At 45.3% G+C, this 22523-nt stretch overlaps 3 protein-coding genes across 4 annotated transcripts in view; 2 read left to right on the top strand and 1 right to left on the bottom strand.

Moving 5' to 3' along the window:
* lrch1 (leucine-rich repeats and calponin homology (CH) domain containing 1) overlaps window positions 1-2817 on the top strand; it is a 56454-nt gene extending 53637 nt beyond the window's left edge. For both annotated transcript variants that reach the window (XM_033987503.2, XM_055230598.1), the window contains one exon: window positions 1631-2817. In XM_033987503.2, the coding sequence (XP_033843394.1) occupies window positions 1631-1732 (102 nt within the window). In that variant the 3' untranslated portion in view covers window positions 1733-2817. The remainder of the gene's footprint in view (window positions 1-1630) is intronic.
* Window positions 1-22523, top strand: part of ormdl1 (ORMDL sphingolipid biosynthesis regulator 1) — a 192687-nt gene that overhangs the window by 147890 nt on the left and 22274 nt on the right. The window lies entirely within an intron of this gene.
* esd (esterase D/formylglutathione hydrolase) lies at window positions 7704-17694 on the bottom strand. Its single transcript, XM_033987457.2, has 9 exons — window positions 17588-17694; window positions 15481-15549; window positions 14498-14586; window positions 14086-14184; window positions 13449-13573; window positions 10434-10553; window positions 9858-9956; window positions 8950-9117; window positions 7704-8052 (listed from the first exon to the last, which is right to left on the bottom strand). Exons 2-9 carry the CDS (start codon window positions 15540-15542, stop codon window positions 7972-7974), a joined length of 843 nt encoding a protein of 280 aa, XP_033843348.1. The 5' UTR covers window positions 15543-15549; window positions 17588-17694; the 3' UTR covers window positions 7704-7971.

The following is a 22523-nucleotide window of genomic DNA, read 5'->3' as shown; positions in this document are numbered from 1 at the left end:
TTTAAGATTAAGGTTTTTACATTTTCTCTGTTTGGCAATAGGTATTTTTAGGTTTCAGTTTTTACTTCCTGGTTGGAAATGATGACATCACTGTAGGGAATTGCATAAGTGTAACCTAGCAACCGTGTGGTACAGCGGCTAAACTCCTGAACTAACGAACACGGAGATTTATATTTACAAATATACAATATACAAATATAAGAAAACATATTTATTTTGAGGAAATCGTTTTAGACAGAATTCTCCCAGTGTGATGTCATCAGTGTGACGTCATCAGTGTGATGTCATCAGTGTGACGTCATCAGTGTGACGTCATCAGTGTGACGTCATCAGTTTGGGACTGTCTAAATGAAACGCTCTTCTAACACTACTTCTACCAAAAAACAATGCAGTTTTCTTTACAAATTGCTTCTTGTTCAGTGTAAAAGTGTAATTTATATTTCAAACTGGTTTTATTCACCAGATGAAGTCAAAACTAGAGAATACACACTTTAAACGGCGTATTTAGCACAAACATTTGTTTAGAAATAGCACACAGTTTGAAGCCTTTGTTGAATTAAAAGGCCTGAAATGGTTCAGTTGTATAAATATCTGTGCTGTTCTATTGGGTCGTCTGTATTTTGTATAAATGATTTTATTGATAAGTATAATATATATATATAAGTATTCATAAGTTATCAGACTATGCAACATCATGTGGGCCTGTGTGAGAGTGACACGTTCTTTTATGTGAGAGTGACACGTTCTTTTATGTGCGAGAGTGACACGTTCTTTTATGTGAGAGTGACACGTTCTTTTATGTGAGAGTGACACGTTCTTTGATGTGTGAGAGTGACACGTTCTTTTATGTGAGAGTGACACGTTCTTTTATGTGAGAGTGACACGTTCTTTTATGTGAGAGTGACACATTCTTTTATGTGAGAGTGATACGTTCTTTGCTTATGCTCTTCATCTTCATCCACACATTGGCTTCGTACTGTTCTGACTCAAGGACCAGGTTTGGGAGATGATTTTAAAATTCCTGACAGGAATTTTTGGTGTAAATTTGTTGCGTCCGACAAGAAAATAAATATGTCATAACAACACAAACTTCTCCATTTTACAAAAGTGTGCTGTTTTTGGAAAATAAACTGGAAAATAAACTGAGTTTGTCTCACTCTCCCTCACTCCTCACTGCCCCTTATCTCACTCTCTCACTCTTCCCTGCCCCCTGTCTGCTTGTCTCACTCTCTCTCACTCTTCGCCACCCCCTGTCTGCTTGTCTCACTCTCTCCCGCTCTTCACTGCCCCCTGTCTGCTTGTCTCACTCTCTCTCACTCTTCACTGCCCCCTGTCTGCTTGTCTCTCTCTCACTCTTCACCACCCCATCTCTCACTCTTCCCTGCCCCTGTCTGCTTGTCTCACTCTCTCTCACTCTTCACTTCCCCTGTCTGCTTGTCTCACTCTCTCTCACTCTTCCCTGCCCCCTGTCTGCTTGTCTCACTCTCTCTCACTCTTCCGTGCCCCGTCTGCTTGTCTCACTCTCTCTCACTCTTCCCTGCCCCCCGTCTGCTTGTCTCACTCTCTCTCACTCTTCGCCGCCCCCCGTCTCTCACTCTTCTTCTTCCTGGTCGTGGACTCGTTTTCTCAGGACAAACTGTGTCTTCCTCATCACATCCTGGAGGAGAAGGGTCTGGTTAAACTCTGCGTCACGGTGCAGGCGCTCGTCGACCAAACTGCGCTCGGGACGTGAACAAAACCAGGACAAAAAGCACCAAACACAGACTGAAAAATCCAGCGGAGAAAAGGAGAAGAACGTGCCGCGGGCTGAGGTCGGCCATCTTGTCTTCGTGGCAGAGACACTGGACTTTAAAACGCTCGGTGTGAAGTTTTCAGGTCAAAGTATCAACAGCACTAAGATTTATCCAGACGCAGGGACGACGTGATTCTGGTGTGATTTTTAATGTCAGATTGGTTTGAAAAATTAAGATAAAAAGTAGAATATTGTGGAAACGTCGTTAAAGGAGCTGTGTGTGAGATTTAGAGTTAAAATGTTATAAATGTGACTCGTGTTCAAATCAAACACAACTTTTACTCAGAACAGTTAAAACGCTGATTTATTCTTAATCATGAAAACTCTGGACACGACGGACAAGTTATTTTTGTTATAATTTGGTGTTTTGGTTCAATTATCCAATCAGAGAGCAGAGGGAGCGTCACATGACTCTCTCTGATCTGATTGGTCCTAAACTCCAGCCCCTTCGCTTTCTTTTACTGTAACTCCGTTTTGTGCTTCGTGTAAACTGAAGCGGCGTCTCAAAGCGGAGACGCGGGGCTCTGTCGTTACAGTAATGTGCTTGTGTCGCCCTCGATGACGACCAATCAGAGCGCAGGAGCCGCCGGGAGTCTCCCAGTCAGTTATTTGACGCAGGAAAAATAAGGAAAAATAGAGGAGGACGTGTGAAAAAAGACAAAAGCACAGGCTGATACTTCATTTAACGTGATTTTTACGGCTAAAAGAATAAAAGTCCAGGTGAGATCCACGGGTCTGTCGTGTGCTCAGGCCTCACAGAACCTCAGGCCTCTGCTCCGAGACGCCGTTTGGATTTACAAGAAGCACAAGAGTTTAAGTCGTAACAGTAAAGACGGAGTGAAAGCTCTGGACCTCGGGCTCTGTACAGACGTGACTCCAGATGAAGCTCATGGAGGAGCAGGTACAGCGGCCGACTTAGGCACGACTTCCATATTTAGAAATCCAACTTCAAGTATCATAGCAACCGAAGAGCCAATCAGACGCGAGGATGTTGACAGTAACGCCCCTTTGTCTGTTATTAATCAAAAAACAAACTCAAAATAATAATAATAATAATAATAATAAAAAACTCAAACTAACTAAAAAAAACTCAATAAGAAAAAATAAATAAATAAACTTAAAATAAGAAAAAATAAATATATAAACTCAAAATAAGAAAAAATAAATAAATAAACTCAAAATAACAAAAAATAAATAAATAAACTTTAAATAACAAAAAATAAATAAATAAACTCAAAATAACAAGAAAAAAAAATAAAATTAAATAAAAAATAAAATAAACTCAGTAAAAAAACTAAAAAACCCCAGGATCATGTAGAGGGTTAATACGAAACATTTAAGACCAAAATGGCGCCGCGGTTTTTCAATGTAAAGTGAACTGGAGCCAGAGTCGACGGAGCAGGAAGTGACACACACACGATCACTTCCTGTTTGAAAACACTGAGCACGTTTCATGCAGCTCCTTTAAACGTATTTCATGATATTCTAAATGAATCAAAACGGAAACTGGGCCGGAGCGACGCAGAACGACCTTTGACCCGCAGCACGGGTCTCACGTTCATTTATTCTGTTATATTTAGTTTTAAAATGTGACGAGCGGGAAAAACATGTGTAAATTATGCAAAAAGAGCTCTTCAAATATGCAAGCACAAGTCAACGTTCTGTTTTTGTGAATTTAATCGTTCACAAAAACACGTATTTAGCCAAAAAACTCAAGGTCTTTCTAAAATGTCCTTTACGTCGTCGATGGAAAACAGATTATATTTATATTTATATTTATATTTATATGATCTGCCCCGGGTTTAAAATCAGAATCACTTTGTAAAATGTTATGAAATTTGAATTTATAAATATTTAACTGACACCGAACAATACTGTGTAAATAAATGGAACATATTTTGAGAAAACCAGTTTATATTGTTTCTTAAATTGGACAAAAATAAGAAAAGTGGCTAAATGTTTAAATATATTTAGAGTTTTTGTCTCAGTCGAGTCCAAAGAAACAAAAGACAATCAAACGACATCAGCGGCGGGTTTGAGAGTGCGCTAGCGTCTGCGGCGGCCACCTGATGACATCACCAGGTGGGACCAGCTGTTTTGAGCAGTGGAGCGTGCATGTGTCCAGACTCTTAAAGCCACAGTGTGTAACTTTTCGCCTGTTGTGTCTCGTGGTTTTACCTTAAACAGCCGCTCGAAAACCCATTATTTTATATTTATACTATTTGTTATTTTGGATGTTCAGTTTTGCAAATTGTCACGTTGCCGCTGACGTCATCAACATTCTCTGGGGCTGTGACGCTAACTGGAGGCACCGCTCTGTCTGAGGCTCTGTGAGACTTTAATCTGAGTTTTATTTTATCACAATCTGACCAGAAAGAGCTGGAAGTCCAGCAGGTGAGCTGATGTGTGCCCTTAAACAAGTCTCTGTCAAATACAGCCACAAGCTAGCATTAGCATTAGCATTAGCATTAGCATTAGCATTAGCAGGTGAAAATGTGCTTTTTTACTTTTTTCGTGCGTTTTCAGACAACCATAAAACTTTTTTTTTTTTTTTGGGCTGTATTTGCTAACGTGTCCACTGCGTCTCCATGGTAACTGCTGAACATCCCACCATAGACATCCGTGTAGAACACCCCCAGCGTGACATCACCTTTAAGTAAATTTAAAGTGACAGAGACGACGCTGAACTTTGAGTCAGTTTTTTGTTTGATGTGGACAGAACCAAAAACTCCACAGATATGACCCATAAACCAGGTCAAAGGTCAGCACACCTGCACCACAGGACACAGACATGTACTCGAGTATCAGCGCAGTTACTTCAGAATAATATTACTCAAGTAGAAGCACAAAGCAGTGATTCGACAAGAGTCGAGTGCAACGAAAAATGAGCCAAACTGAATCAAATCTAAAGAAAAAGAAACAAAAGTTCAAATTATTTCATATTGTTACAAAAAACTCAAGTAAAAGTACTGTTACTTCAATACAAATATGACTCGAGTATGAGTAAAAGTACTGTTACTTCAATACAAATATGACTCGAGTATGACTAAAAGTACTGTTACTTCAATACAAATATGACTTCAGTATGAGTAAAAGTACACTGCTGGAAAAGTACAATTTGTTTAAACTGTTACTCGAGTAAATGTGAGTACTGTCCTTCATCATCATTTGACGTGATAAGAGAAAGCGCTGGTTAAAGTCCCATAATGCACCTTGTGATGTCATCATGTGGTGATACAGGAAGTGCTCCACTGTGTTTTTAAACTCCACACACCTTCATTTATAGAATCATTTGGATCATTTCAGCTTTTCATCTGGAATAATTGTCAATCTTCTACTGAACTAAAGGTAAAAGGAGGAGGAGCTAAGTTGAAAAATACCACTTGATGACATCACAAGGTGGAACAGAGCGTTTTGATCTTTGTAGATGTGACAGACGAATAATAAAGTGTGACTCAAACGTGTGTGAATGAAACAAAACACAACTCCAGGTCTGTTTTTGAGGAGACTCGTCTTTCGTTTCCAGGTCAATTATCTGCTGTTTAATTCATTTTAAAAATACAAAAAACATAAAAGTGATATTTATACTGCAGTACTCTAGATACGAGTACTGCAGTAGTATTTGTGTTGGAGCGTCCTGCTGATGGCCTTGTACAGTTAAACAGTTTATTTTGTGTACTTTTGTGTGTACTTTAGTGTGTTTTCTATGGAGTATTTTGTTGTACAGATGTGTGTTCGTGGCCTTAACCTCGTGTGAATAAAATACTGTAAATACTGTAAAGTCGAGTACTGCAGTAAAAGTACAAACGCAGTAAAAGTACAAACGCCCTGGACTCGTTTATTCACTGAAAAAAGACTGATAATAATGACGACAACAAGTGTAAACATCAACATGAACGCACAACACACAAGACACACAACGCACGACGCACACAAGACCTCACAGTACAGCAGAGTACGACTTTATAAACACACAATACACACAACACAAACACACACATGCAACACATACAATACACACACGACACACATGACACGCAAGACCTCACACTCTACAGCAGAGTGTACGACTTTATAAACACACAACACATACGACATACACAACACAAACACATACACTCTATATACAACACACTACACACACACAACACACACGACAAATACAACACTTATTGCACACACAATACACACAACACAAACAAGACACACACGCAACACATACAACACACACAATACACACAACATACAACACAACACAGACAACACCTCACACTACAGACACACAACATGCACGACACATACAACACACGCAACACAAACACACACGACACACACCACGCAAGACACGTACAACATATACAACACACACAATATACAAAACACATACAACACACAACACAAACGACACACAGGAGAGGAGAGGGAGGAGGAGAGGGAGAGGGGTGAGGAAAGAGGAAAGAGGAAGAGGGAGGGAAGAAGCACGAGAGGGAAAGAGAGAGGGAGGGAGGGAGAGAGGGAGGAGGGAGGGAGAAAGGGAAAGAGAGAGGGGGAGAGAGGGAGGAGGGAGGGAAAGAGAGAGGAGGGGTAGAGAGGGAGGAGGGAAATGTTTTGTATATTTTATAAAAGTAGAGATATTATTTTTCCACCTTCAAGTCACACAAAACATTTTACATCAAGAACCACACACACACACACACACAGACACACACCCACACATGCACACAGAGACACACACCCCGACAGACACACTGGGGTGAGGGGGGTGAAGTGTCTTGCCCAAGGACACAACGACGGTGTTCATCTGTGGGAGCTGGAGTCGCACCGATGTTTATGTCAAGACCGGGATTTGAACCGGCAACCTTCAGGTCAGAGGGCGAACACAAACCAAGTGAGTGTTTTTCTTTCTTCATGTTGTGTTGAAGTTTTCTGTTTGTTTATAAAATGTAGAAAATAGTTTTTTATTTCACTGTTGTGTCTAAATCAGGATCTGAACATTAATAACAGACAAACCCGGCGCCTTCTTTCCCCGCGGTCGCTCCTGTTAGCGTTAGCAACAGGTTTAACATTTTCATTTTGTCAGGTGAAGTTTATGGTTTTACTTCCTGGTTGGACACGTGCAGCACAGAGAGGTGACTCCATAACCGTTTCCTAGCAACCGTGACGTAAACAGGGTCTACACAGTCTCAACACAGCGACATGCTAGCTGCTACGCTAGCTGCTACGCTATTTTAATACATTATTTTTCCACATCAAGGTTTAGTTTTTGTTTTCATACGTCACATCTACTAAAACAAACTAAACCTTGGTCTGGAGAAAGAATCCGCTGAAATAAATTAACAAATGAGCAGATGAACGTCTTTGGGCTAACACGCTAGCTAGCTCACCGCGTCTCAGAGCTAACAGTCGCTATTTTTAAATTTGAAAACATAAAATAAAGAAATCTATTACACTTCAAATTAAAATAAAAACTACCCTATTATTTTTAAATGTAGAATACTTCAGTTTGTGGTTCATAGTTAGCATTAGCATTAGCATTAGCATTGAGACACAAACATGTCTTTCTAAAATGTCTCTAGTGAAGTCATTTGTGTTTAACGTGTCGTCAGTGACCGCAACCTCCCTGTCCACCGTCTGACCCTAACCCCCTGACCTCTGACCCCTGTCTCACCCTAACCCCCTGACCTCTGACCCCTGTCTCACCCTAACCCCCTGACCTCTGACCCACCCGCAGCTCCCCGTCCACCGTCTGATCTTTAAACATTTATTCATTTTATCATGACTTTACAAAAACCCCATTGAGATAAAACTGGACATGCTGTAGTGACGCTGACACAGAGGTAGAGGGCGCCGTCGTGCACAGAGTCATTTACACAACAGCCACGATTAGACAAATAAACGACCACACCTTTATGTAGTGAAAATAACATTTTATGCAAAGCGACGCATTTTCCAGAGTCTGAACCTTCGTTTCAGTGGAATTTTGGTGACAAACGTAGAAATAATTGAGTTTTTATCAACTTTTCTTCACAAACCGTCCTACGCACTTGAACTCTGGAGTCACAGGAAGACCCCGGTCCAGACCCCGGTCCAGACCCCGGTCCAGACCCCGGTCCAGACCCCGGTCCAGACCCCGGTCCAGACCCCGGTCCAGACCCCGGTCCAGACGTGGCGTTGTGAGCTCAGGCGTTGAGGAACTTGGCGTGGTGCTTGATGTGGTCGTTCATAAAGGAGTAGATGAAGAAGTAGCTGTGGTCGTAGCCCTGCAGGAGAAAACAGACTAAAGACTGAGCAGCGCCACCTGCAGGAACATCACATATCACACCAAACTGACTCTTTAAGTCCTGGACTAATGTTTCCTCACACAGACCTGGGACTAAACCAGGGCTAAACCAGGACTAAACCAGGGCCAAACCGGGACTAAACCGGGACTAAACCAGGACTAAACCGGGACTAAACCAGGACTAAACCGGGACTAAACCAGGACTAAACCGGGACTAAACCAGGACTAAACCGGGACTAAACCAGGGCCAAACCGGGACTAAACCGGGACTAAACCGGGACTAAACCGGGACTAAACCGGGACAAAACCAGGACTAAACCGGGACTAAACCGGGACTAAACCAGGGCCAAACCGGGACTAAACCGGGACTAAACCGGGACTAAACCAGGGCCAAACCGGGACTAAACCGGGACTAAACCGGGACTAAACCGGGACTAAACCAGGGCCAAACCGGGACTAAACCAGGACTAAACCGGGACTAAACCGGGACTAAACCGGGACTAAACCGGGACTAAACGGGGACTAAACCGGGACTGAACCGGGGCTAAACGGGGACTAAACCAGGGCCAAACCGGGACTAAACCGGGACTAAAGGGGGACTAAACGGGGACTAAACCAGGGCCAAACCGGGACTAAAGGGGGAGTAAAGGGGGACTAAACCAGGGCAAAACCGGGACTAGACCTGGGACTAAACCAGGACTAAACCAGGACTAAACCAGGACTAAACCAGGACTAAACCGGGACTAAACCAGGACTAAACCAGGACTAAATCAGCGCTAAACCAGGACTAAACCAGGACTAAACCAGGACTAAACCAGGACTGAACCAGGACTAAACCAGGACTAAACCAGGACTGAACCAGGACTAAATGAGTTACCGGCTGAAGTCTGAAGACCACAGGGATCTTCTTCTCGGAGCAGACGGTGATGAGATTATCAGGAAGCAGCTGAGACGCCGACAAAAACTCATCGTCTTTGCCCTGATCGATCAGAACGTCCAACTGAGGACCGCTGTACGAGGACGCCAACACCGTCGCATCGTACGCCTGGGGGAGGGGGGGAGACAGAGGAGAGAGGGGGAGAGAGAGAGGGAGGGAGGGAGAAGGAGGAGAGAGAGTGAGGAGGAGAGAGAGAGGGTGGAGGAGAGACAAGAGAAAGAGACAGAGGAGAGAGGGGGAGAGAGAGAGGGAGGGAGGGAGAAGGAGGAGAGAGAGAGGGTGGAGGAGAGACAAGGAGGGGTGAGACAGAGAGGAGAGGGGAAGAGAGGGAAGGGGAGAGATGGAGTGGAGAGGGGGAGCAAGAAAGAGGGGGATGGGAGAAAAAAGAGGATAGGGAGAGAGACAGAGAAAAAGAGAGGGTAAGAGGGAAGGAGGAAGAGGAGAGAGAAAGAGAGGGGGGAGAGGGAGAGAGGAGGAGAGAGATAAAGAGACAGGACTGTGGACTGTGGTGTCGTCTGATTGGCTGTGGTCTGTGATGATGTCGTCTGTGATTGGCTGTGGTCTGTGATGATGTCGTCCGTGTCGTCTGTGATTGGCTGTGGTCTGTCATGATGTCGTCCGTGTCGTCTGTGATTGGCTGTGGTCTGTGATGATGTCGTCCGTGTCGTCTGTGATTGGCTGTGGTCTGTCATGATGTCGTCCGTGTCGTCTGTGATTGGCTGTGGTCTGTGATGATGTCGTCCGTGTCGTCTGTGATTGGCTGTGGTCTGTGATGATGTCGTCTGTGATTGGCTGTGGTCTGTGATGATGTCGTCCGTGTCGTCCGTGGACCGTGGCGGCGTCCGTACCTCCCAGGTGGAGCGCTCGGGGCCCAGGTATCCAGAGAAGGCCTTCTGACCCCACGGACACTGCATGGGGTTACAGATGGGCGCGAACGCAGACACGGACTGAAACACGCCGCAGCAAAAGCAAACGCACGGATTAGCGAGAGGAGAGCGTTCAAACAGGCGTAAACACGGACACGTCAAAGCCCCATAATGCACTGCTCTGTGATGATCTAATGTTTCCTCGTCACACACGGACCTGGAGTTGTGTTTTTTTGTTTCATTCACACGTTTAACACACAAACCTGCAGATTTAGGCTAACGGAAAACACTCTGTTCCACCTTGTGATGTCATAAAGTGGATATACATAAATATACATAAATATACATATATATATATCAATAGACTGAAATAAAAGTACATGGTTATTGCACTGAAAAACACAAGTCCTTAACATAAAAATTGTATATTTTAATAACATAACATAAAATAGTTGTTGTTAATACCTCATGTTGTAATAAATAAGTAGGTAGATAAATAAATAAATAAATAAATAAATAAATAGTTGATACGTCCCGGTCGTGCAGCTCTGGACTCACCTTGTATTTTCCCGGGTTCTTCAGGGCACAGATGAGCGCCCCGTGCCCCCCCATCGAGTGCCCGAACACGGACATGCGCTCAGGGTCCGTGGGGAAGTTAGCGTTGATTAGCTTCGGCAGCTAACACACAAACACACACAGACACACAAACACACACAGACACACACAGACACACACAGACACACACAGACACACACAGACACACACAGACACACACAGACACACACAGACACACACAGACACACACAGACACACACAGACACACACAAACACACAGACACACACAGACACACACAGACACACACAGACACACACAGACACAGACACACACAAACACACACAGACACACAGACACACACAGACACACACAGACACACAAACACACACAGACACACACAGACACACACAGACACACACAGACACACACAAACACACAGACACACACAGACACACACAGACACACACAGACACACACAGACACACACAGACACACACAAACACACAGACACACACAGACACACACAGACACACACAGACACAGACACACACAAACACACACAGACACACAGACACACACAGACACACACAGACACACACAGACACACACAAACACACACAGACACACAGACACACACAGACACACACAGACACACACAGACACACACAGACACACAGACACACACAGACACACACAGACACACACAGACACACACAGACACACACAGACACACACAAACACACAGACACACACAGACACACACAGACACACACAGACACACACAGACACACACAAACACACACAGACACACAGACACACACAGACACACACAGACACACACAGACACACACAGACACACACAGACACACACAGACACACACAGACACACACAGACACACACAGACACACACAGACACACACAAACACACACAAACACACACAGACACACAGACACACACAGACACACACAGACACACACAGACACACAGACACACACAGACACACACACACACAGACACACACAAACACACACAGACACACAGACACACACAGACACACACAGACACACACAGACACACACAAACACACAGACACACACAGACACACACAGACACACACAGACACACACAGACACACACAGACACACACAAACACACACAGACACACAGACACACACAGACACACACAAACACACAGACACACACAGACACACACAGACACACACAGACACACACAGACACACACAGACACACACAGACACACACAGACACACACAAACACACAGACACACACAGACACACACAGACACACACAGACACACACAGACACACACAGACACACACAAACACACAGACACACACAGACACACACAGACACACACAGACACACACAGACACACACAGACACACACAGACACACACAGACACACACAGACACACACAAACACACAGACACACACAGACACACACAGACACACACAGACACACACAGACACACAAACACACACAGACACACACAGACACACACAGACACACACAGACACACACAGACACACACAAACACACACAGACACACAGACACACACAGACACACACAGACACACACAGACACACACAAACACACACAGACACACACAGACACACACAGACACACACAGACACACACAGACACACACAGACACACAAACACACACAGACACACACAGACACACACAGACACACACAGACACACACAGACACACACAAACACACAGACACACACAGACACACACAGACACACACAAACACAGACACACACAGACACACACAGACACACACAGACACACACAGACACACACAGACACACACAGACACACACAGACACACACAGACACACACAGACACACAAACACACACAGACACACACAGACACACACAGACACACACAGACACACACAGACACACACAAACACACACAGACACACAGACACACACAGACACACACAGACACACACAGACACACACAAACACACACAGACACACACAGACACACACAGACACACACAGACACACACAGACACACACAGACACACACAGACACACAAACACACACAGACACACACAGACACACACAGACACACACAGACACACACAAACACACAGACACACACAGACACACACAGACACACACAAACACAGACACACACAGACACACACAGACACACACAGACACCACAACAGAATCACAATGTTACACACATTAGAGGACTGGAGTTTTACTTGTTTCACACACACATCTGACCCACCCACACACCTGACCCACACACACACCTGACCCACACACACACCTGACCCACACACACACCTGACCCACACACACACCTGACCCACACACACACCTGACCCACACACCTGACCCACACACACACACCTGACCCACACACACACCTGACCCACACACACACCTGACCCACACACACACCTGACCCACACACCTGACCCACACACACACACCTGACCCACACACACACCTGACCCACACACACACCTGACACGCACACACACCTGAGATGTCACCACCCAGATGTGTGTGTGGAGAGATCACTTCTTTCAGTTTAGTAGTTTGTAGTTTGGCCGGGGGGCGACTTATACTCAGGTGTGATGGAGGGAGGGAGGAAGAGGGGGAGGGAGGAGAGATAAAGAACACCTTTTTTCAGTTCAGTAGTTTGTAGTTTGTCTGGGGGTGAGACGTGTCCTCAGATTCATTTTATGTGTGAAATATGTGGGTTTTTTTTCTTCATTATTTTACATTTTTGGGCTGGTGCGACTTATACTCCAGAAAATACAGTATTAAAAAAAATCACACGCATTAAAGAGCATGTAGAGGAGTAAACTACAGAAAAAGAGACACAGGGAGGGCATCTGACACACACAGGGAGGGCATCTGACACACACAGGGAGGGCATCTGACACACACACAGGGGGAGGGCATCTGACACACACAGGGAGGGCATCTGACACACATCGCTCTGGCCGTACCTCCTCGGTGATGTAAGAGTACATGCGGTAGTTGGTCTTCCACGGCTCCTCAGTGGCATCGACGTAAAAACCTGCTCCGGTCCCAAAGTCCCAGCTCTTGTCCTCCCCCTCGATGTTACACCCTCCTGAGGCATCATGGGAAATGAAGGACAGAGCGCATTACTACGGCGACAGGAACAGGACTGCGGAATACTGCGTCTAACCACGGCCGGAACGCTCCAAACGCAACGTGTCCCGACGCTTATCCAGGGAAAACATGAAACTGAGTCGATACAAAGTGAGTTTAAAGACGATGTTTATATTTGGAATTCTGACCACGAGTATCATAGCAACCAAAGAGCCAATCAGGAGCGAGGAGCAGGGAGCGGGCGCTTAGCAACGCTGTCAATCAAACCTGTCGCTAACGCTAACAGGAGCGACCTCGGGGAAAGAAGGACCTGATTTGTCTGTTTTTAATGTTCAGATCTTGATTTACAGACACAAAAGTGAAATAAAAACCCCAGGATCATGTAGAGGGTTAATACGAACATTTAAGACCAGAATGAGTCTGAAGCAGCAGAGACAGAGAGAGGACACACAGAGGACAGAGGAGACAGAGGGGACACACAGAGGACAGAGGGGGCGCTGTTTCACTCACGGGGGCTGGTGTCTGGAGCCACGAGGATGAGTCCGTGTTCGGCCGCTCCGAGCTGAGATCCAGCTTTAGTGATGAAGTTCAGCTCTGTGCAGGTCAGTCCTGAAGAAAAACAACGTCACATGAGTTTAATCTGAGAGCGACTCACCTGAGAGCGACTCACCTGAGAGCGACTCACCTGAGAGAGACTCACCTGAGAGCGACTCACCTGAGAGCCAGTAGAGCGACTCACCTGAGAGCGACTCACCTGAGAGCGACTCACCTGAGAGCGACTCACCTGAGAGCGACTCACCTGAGAGCGACTCACCTGAGAGCCAGTAGAGCGACTCACCTGAGAGCGACTCACCTGAGAGCGACTCACCTGAGCGCGACTCACCTGAGAGCGACTCACCTGAGAGCCAGTAGAGCGACTCACCTGAGAGCCAGTAGAGCACGGGGCACTTCTCTGTTTCCGCCTTTGGAGGAAGGAACACGGCAAACCTCATCTTACACCTGAGCTCGGAGCTGAAACACGAGAGCGAAACGTAAAAACAGACGGTGTGATGACGTCATACTCACAGGAGGCTGATTAACATATTGACACGTTGCAGCTAACTGATGCTAACTGTAGGCACCGCTCTGTCTGGCTCACTACCTGAAAATATTCATTAATTTTCTAAATAAAAACACATTTAATTTAAAATGTTGTTTTGTCAAAGCTTAGAGCGAGGCCATGACAGTATTTTACCTCTACGGGGTATTAAAGAGGAGGTATTTACTTCTGCGGGGTATTAAAGAGGAGGTATTTACTTCTGTGGGGTATTAAAGAGGAGGTATTTACTTCTGTGGGGTATTAAAGAGGAGGTATTTACTTCTGTGGGGTATTAAAGAGGAGGTATTTACTTCTGTGGGGTATTAAAGAGGAGGTATTTACTTCTGTGGGGTATTAAAGAGGAGGTATTTACTTCTGTGGGGTATTAAAGAGGAGGTATTTACTGCTGTGGGGTATTAAAGAGGAGGTATTTACTGCTGTGGGGTATTAAAGAGGAGGTATTTACTGCTGTGGGGTATTAAAGAGGAGGTATTTACTGCTGTGGGGTATTAAAGAGGAGGTATTTACTGCTGTGGGGTATTAAAGAGCAGACGTGTTTTTGACGAGAGAACAGATTTAGAACATGGGAAAAAGATACAAAAAAAAGCAGATTTTGCGTAATTTCCCTCTTTAACGTATCTGCTTTTGCATGGACACCTGGTTGCTATGGCGACAGGTTGAAGGTTCCGTGGGTCGGTTACTCGTCTGTTTTGGCTCTAGTGCGTTAGGGCTTGTGTTCAGAAAATAAACAAACAGAAGAAGAGTGTTTCCTCTGAACAGAACGCTGCAGAATGCACCCATCAAAGTGTTTAGGATAAAAGGCTCACCTCTCGTGCTCAAAGACCTTCTGGAACCCCCCGGCACATTTGTTTGAGGACACTTCCTTCATCTCGGATCTGCAAAAGTTCAAATATTTTTACTTATTCATTTTGCTGTTAAATACAAAAAAAAAAAAGAAAAAAAAGGGGGGAATAGAGCAACTTAATAAAATCTGAGCTGCAGAGGATTGAATATGTTAAATAAATAAATTCTATGGCTAATTATCGTTTCATTTTGCTGTTTATTTGTATCAGTATCAATATTTTTTTGAATTTATCGACTTTAAATAAAGTTTAGTATCAATTACGAGGAGTTTTTGATCCTTAACATTTCGATTGAGTCCATTTAAATAATAACAATAAAAAAACAATAAAAGAAACAACAGTCATTTGACCTGGATTTTACACAGAGATCTGTGTAAAAGAGCTCGAGTGTAGAGGAACAACACGACCTCACGCACCTCCTCACACACCTCCTCACACACCTCCTCACGCACCTCCTCACGCACCTCCTCATGCACCTCCTCACGCACCTCCTCACACACCTCCTCACACACCTCCTCACACACCTCCTCACGCACCTCCTCACACACCTCCTCACACGCACACACCTCCTCACGCACCTCCTCACACACCTCCTCACGCACCTCCTCACGCACCTCCTCACGCACCTCCTCACACACCTCCTCACACACCTCCTCACACACCTCCTCACGCACCTCCTCACACGCACACACCTCCTCACACGCACACCTCCTCACACACCTCCTCACACACCTCCTCACGCACCTCCTCACACGCACACACCTCCTCACACACCTCCTCACACACCTCCTCACACACCTCCTCACGCACCTCCTCACGCACCTCCTCACACGCACACACCTCCTCACGCACCTCCTCACACGCACACCTCCTCACACGCACACACTCACCTCCTCACACACCTCCTCACGCACCTCCTCACGCACCTCCTCACGCACCTCCTCACACACCTCCTCACACACCTCCTCACACACCTCCTCACACGCACACACCTCCTCACACGCACACACCTCCTCACACGCACACCTCCTCACACACTCACCTCCTCACACACCTCCTCACACGCTCACCTCCTCACACGCTCACCTCCTCACACGCTCACCTCCTCACACGCTCACCTCCTCACACGCTCACCTCCTCACACGCTCACCTCCTCACACACCTCCTCACACGCACACACCTCCTCACGCACCTCCTCACACGCACACCTCCTCACATGCACACACCTCCTCACGCACCTCCTCACACGCACACACCTCCTCACGCACCTCCTCACACGCACACACCTCCTCACACGCACACACCTCCTCACGCACCTCCTCACACGCACACCTCCTCACACGCACACACTCACCTCCTCACACGCACACACCTCCTCACGCACCTCCTCACACGCACACCTCCTCACATGCACACACCTCCTCACACACCTCCTCACATGCACACACCTCCTCACGCACCTCCTCACACGCACACATCTCCTCACGCACCTCCTCACACGCACACACCTCCTCACGCACCTCCTCACGCACCTCCTCACACACCTCCTCACACACCTCCTCACCTCCTCACGCACCTCCTCACGCACCTCCTCACGCACCTCCTCACGCGCACACACCTCCTCACGCGCACACACCTCCTCACACGCACACACCTCCTCACACACACTCACCTCCTCACACACACACTCACCTCCTCCTCATCTCTTCTCCTCACCTCCTCACTTGACCTCTTCACTGCCTCACCTCCTCATCTCTTCACCTCCTCACAGAACATTACTCCTCTTTTATATCATGTCTCATTCATGACTGCGCATGCGTCGCCCCCTGTGTCACACAGATGCTCCTCTCTCCATAATAATGACATAAATCAGTTTAATCTGACGCTGCCTCTGAGCCAGTGCTACACGACATTGGTCTATTTTTAATGAGAAACACGCGCTGAACGTGCGGCTAACAGGAGTTAGCAGGTTAGCTTTGAGTTTGAGCTGCAAATAAAACACTTTCCTGAGACTCAGTAACATGACAGACATTTCCCACGCACAGTTTAAACACTTCTGCACGTTTAATACCTTGTCAAGTGACGTTATTTAGACCAGTTTGGACGCTCTTCCAGCTGCAGGATTCACGGCGTGGGAGAGGACAAAGTCCACAGACGTCAAGACGCACAGGCGACGTGATGACGCAAGACAACGTCCCCTCTGTGTGTAGTAATGACATGTGGCCACTAGATGGAGCTGTCACCTCTGTCCTGTGTGTTTGGTTTGGAGCAGTGACGGCTCTTTCGGCTCTTTTATGGGATCCGGCTCTTTTTTATTTTGAATTATATTTATAAATAATAACAGATAAAGTGAGAAGTCACTTTAATAAGACACATCCCCCTCTGAATATCACTCATGCATCTTAGAATTAAACCTCCTCAGCTCCTCACCTCCTCAGCTCCTCACCTCCTCAACTCCTCACCTCACCTCCTCAGCTCCTCAACTCCTAACCTCACCTCCTCCCATCCCTCACTGCTTCAGCTCCTCACCTCTTCACCTCCTCAGCTCCTCACCTCGTCAGCTCCTCACCTCCTCAACTCCTCACCTCACCTCCTCAACTCCTCACCTCACCTCCTCACCTCCCTCACTGCTTCAGCTCCTCAACTCCTTACCTTCTCATGTCCTCACCTCACCTCCTCAACTCCTCACCTCCTCACTGCTTCAGCTCCTCAGCTCTTGAGCTCCTCAGCTCCTCACCTCCTCACTCTGTTCCACCTTGTGATGTCATGTGGTGATACAGGAAGTGCTACATTTAAAGGGCGTGTACCCAGTTCTTTTTCCATGTATTTGAGCAAAATGTGTCTCAGATGTGCAGATGTATCATATAAGCAGCTCTTGTGTTCTGTCTGCATCAAATTATTCCAATGTCAGACAATCAGGAAGTGTGCGGTTAGCATGCTAGATGTCTTAAGCTTTTTAAGACGGTAAAAATCTGGTTTAGAGACTTTAATGTTTCTCATAAACAAACATGAAGCAAACCACTTTAAATCCGAGCAGTCGTTATTGACCTGATGTTTTTATTTGAGCCTCTGGGGGCACCGCGGAGCCGTCTGTCAGCGGTCGCCATGGTAACAAACGAGGAAGTGATGAAGAGCGGAGGTCGGACGAGGTCGCGACACTCTCACCCCAAACTCTCACTGTCGCCTGTGGAGCGTGAGCGTGTGCTCTGCTCTGCTGCGTTCACTTAAAGGTCCAATATCACACAAATCTGACTCTTGTGAGATTTAAGTCATGTTCATGTTAGCTCCTCAAAAACAGACTGTATCTCGATTTACTGACACAAAAGTGAAATAAAAACCCCAGGATCATGTAGAGGGTTAATACGAACATTTAAGACCAGAATGAGTCTGAAGCAGCAGAGACAGAGACACAGTTTTTACACAGACAATGTGCTGCTGGGGCCCTTTATCACTGCTTGCGGTTTTAATTTGATGAGTAAAAATAGAAGACAACAGCTTTATTTAGTGTCAGAAAAACGTGTTCCTTGTGTGTTTTTTTTTGGATGGAGTTTGTGTTGATGACTGACAGAGGGATTCTGTTTTATAACTCAGAGCTACTTCCCGTATTTTTGTTCTTTTCCTCTGAACTTTTCTTCATCGTTTTAATCCTGGTTTTGGTTTTGAGCAGAAGTCGCTCTGGGAAATCAAGAAACAGGTCGCGGCTCGGGCGTTTGTGTGATTAATTTCATGTTTTTATAATCCTGACTTGGTTTGGTGGATCAGAGGTTTACATCAGTTAAATGTTTGAAGAAAAGTACAAAAATACAGGAAGTAACAACACAAAGTAAGTGTCTAAGTGTTGGTGGTGTTGGAGGTGGTGGTGTTGGTGGGTGGTGGTGGGTGGTGTTGGAGGTGGTGGTGTTGATGGTGTTGGAGGTGTTGGTGTTGGTGGGTGGTGTTGGTGGGTGGTGTTGAAGGTGGTCGTGGGTGGTGTTGGTGGGTGGTGTTGGAGGTGTTGGTGTTGGAAGTGGTGGTGTTGGAGGTGGTGGTGTTGGTGGGTGGTGTTGGAGGTGGTGGTGTTGGAGGTGGTGGTGGTGTTGGAGGTGGTGTTGGTGGGTGGTGGTGGAGGTGGTGGTGTTGGTGTTGGTGGGTGGTGGTGGTGGGTGGTGGTGGTGGGTGGTGGTGGTGGGTGGTGTTGGTGGTGGTGTTGGTGGGTGGTGTTGGTGTTGGAGGTGGTGGTGTTGGAGGTGGTGTTGGAGGTGGTGGTGTTGGAGGTGGTGGGTGGTGTTGGAGGTGGTGGTGTTGATGGTGTTGGAGGTGTTGGTGTTGGAGGTGTTGGTGTTGGAGGTGGTGGTGTTGGAGGTGGTGGTGTTGGAGGTGGTGGTGGTGGTGTTGGAGGTGGTGGTGTTGGAGGTGGTGGTGGTGGGTGGTGGTGGTGGTGGTGGGTGGTGTTGGTGGTGGTGTTGGAGGTGGTGGTGTTGGAGGTGGTGTTGGAGGTGGTGGTGTTGGTGGGTGGTGGGTGGTGGTGTTGGTGGTGTTGGAGGTGGTGTTGGAGGTGGTGTTGGAGGTGGTGGTGTTGGTGGGTGGTGGGTGGTGTTGGAGGTGGTGGTGTTGATGGTGTTGGAGGTGTTGGTGTTGGTGGGTGGTGTTGGTGGGTGGTGTTGAAGGTGGTCGTGGGTGGTGTTGGTGGGTGGTGTTGGTGTTGGAGGTGTTGGTGTTGGAGGTGGTGGTGTTGGAGGTGGTGGTGTTCGTGGGTGGTGTTGGAGGTGGTGGTGTTGGAGGTGGTGTTGGTGGGTGGTGTTGGAGGTGGTGGTGTTGGTGTTAGTGGTGTTGGTGGGTGGTGGTGGTGTTGGTGGTGGTGGGTGGTGGTGGTGGGTGGTGTTGGTGGTGGTGGTGTTGGTGGGTGGTGTTGGTGTTGGAGGTGGTGGTGTTGGAGGTTGTGTTGATGGTGTTGGAGGTGGTGTAGGTGGGTGGTGTTGGTGGGTGGTGTTGGTGGGTGGTGTTGGTGGGTGGTGTAGGTGGGTGGTGTTGGTGTTGGAGGTGTTGGTGTAGGTTGGTGGTGTTGGTGTTGGAGGTGGTGGTGTTGGTGGTGGGTGGTGTACGTGGGTGGTGTTCTTGACGTTCTCAGATTATTAACGCTGTTTTCTTCGTGTTTTCTGACTTGAGCCTAAACTCGTATCACGGAGGAAAAGTTACAGTGAATTTCTTTTTTCTCAAATCCGAGCGAATCCGTCCCATCTGGAGGATTATCGTCGGGATTAGGACGTCACGACGATGACTCACTCTGAAGTTACGCGTCGGCTCCGGTCTGGAAAGAGCCAAACACTTCAGGCTAAAGAAAGAGGATCAAAGACTGAATGTCCCGTAGTGTCACACAGGCCCCGCCCCCTCATCAAGTACTCTGCTACTTAAGTAAAAGTACAAGTATGACATGGCAAAATATACTGAAGTAGAAGTATTTAAGTACCTGTTTAAAAATGTACTTTAAGAGAAAAAAGTAAAAGTATTTCACACAGTGTTCAGACAAATTTTGATCACAGAAACAAAATGAATCAATCTCTTAATTAAAAAAAAAGTATTTTGTGTGTTTATTTTTTTGTCTATTTATTTTTGTTTTGTTTATTTTTTTCAATTAATTTTTTTGTTTTGTTTATTTTGATGTATTTATTTTTGTTATTGTTGTTTGTTTTGTTTATTTTTGTCTTTTCATTTTTTGTTTGTCTTGTTTATTTTTGTCTATTTATTTTAGTTTATATAGTTTATTTTTTCTATTTATTTTTTGTTTTGTTTATTTGTATCTATTTATTTTGTTATTGTTGTTTGTTTTATTTATTTTTCTCTTTTCATTTTTGTTTGTCTTGTTTATTTATTTTATTGTATTTATTTTAGTTTATTTTTGTCTATTTATTTTTAGTTTATTTAGTTTATTTTTTCTATTTATTTGTTTGTTTTGTTTATTTTTGTCTTTTTATTGTTGTTTGTCTTATTTATTTTTGTCTATTTTTGTCTTTTCATTTTTGTTCATCTTATTTATTTTTGTCTATTTATTTTAGTTTATTTTGTTTATTTTTTCTATTTATTTTTTGTTTTGTTTATTTCTATCTATTTATTTTTGTTTTTCTTGTTTATTTATTTTATTCTATTTATTTTAGTTTATTTTTGTCTATTTATTTTAGTTTGTTTTGTTTATTTTTTCTATTTATTTTTGTTTGTTTTGTTTATTTTTGTCTATTTATTTTGTTTGTTTTGTTTATTTTTCTATTTATTTGTTTGCTTTGTTTATTTTTGTTTATTTATTTTTGATTTGCTGAAAGTCGAAGCTTAAACTCATGTTCACCGAGGGCCACATCAGCAAAATGGCCGCCGTCAAGGGCCAGATGTGACGGAGCGGGAGGAGAAATGTCATTAAATGTAAACAAATGTCATGTCAAATAAATGTAATTACTTTTTAACTTGTTAAATTACGGTTTCTGTGATAAAGTGACATTTTTAAACGTGTGGATCTGGTCTGAACCTTCAGCTCTGATTCAAATTTGTCCTTTTACAGACTTTTAATTATTGGACAGTTTGTTGTTTTTCTTGCAGACTCACTTTTTCACACTTAGCTCCGTGTTTGGTGTCAAAATGTCGACGTCCTTCCTACAATTTTCCTCTTCATGAACATTTTGTGATGATTATTTACAAATATTTCTCAGTGTCACTTGTTGGGAAAATGTCATCAGTTTATTGTCAGTGCACACGTTAAATCAGCACACACTTATTTTAAAATGACAGTCGTGCCTTTTAATTTACCGTCTCGCGGGCCACATAAAATGACGTGGCGGGCCGCATTTGGCCCCCGGGCCTTGAGTTTGACACGTGGTTTAGAAACTGGGCGCAAGTCTGAAGTTTTACCCGTGACGTAACTAAACAGGAACATTTAAAACAGCATTTTTGAGACTCAGAGAAAACGACTTTGGATGAATGGATTAAAGAAACAATGTGAATGAAACAAAACACAAGTCCAGGTCTGTTTTTGAGGAGGAAAC

Source organism: Periophthalmus magnuspinnatus, chromosome 21, assembly GCF_009829125.3.
Source record: "Periophthalmus magnuspinnatus isolate fPerMag1 chromosome 21, fPerMag1.2.pri, whole genome shotgun sequence".
Lineage (NCBI taxonomy): Eukaryota > Metazoa > Chordata > Actinopteri > Gobiiformes > Gobiidae > Periophthalmus > Periophthalmus magnuspinnatus.
The sequence above is the reverse complement of the archived record's forward strand: the minus strand, read 5'-3'. Positions and strand labels throughout refer to the sequence as shown.

Excerpts from the sequence above, each read along its gene's own strand:
- esd (XM_033987457.2), bottom strand. The coding sequence starts at position 15,542 with ATGAAGGAAGTGTCCTCAAACAAATGTGCCGGGGGGTTCCAGAAGGTC. Across the intron at positions 10,554-13,448 it reads ACTCTTACATCACCGAGGAG|CTGCCGAAGCTAATCAACGC; the intron begins GTACGGCCAGAG and ends TTTGTGTGTTAG. Across the intron at positions 8,053-8,949 it reads TGGTCTTCAGACTTCAGCCG|GGCTACGACCACAGCTACTT; the intron begins GTAACTCATTTA and ends TTTCTCCTGCAG.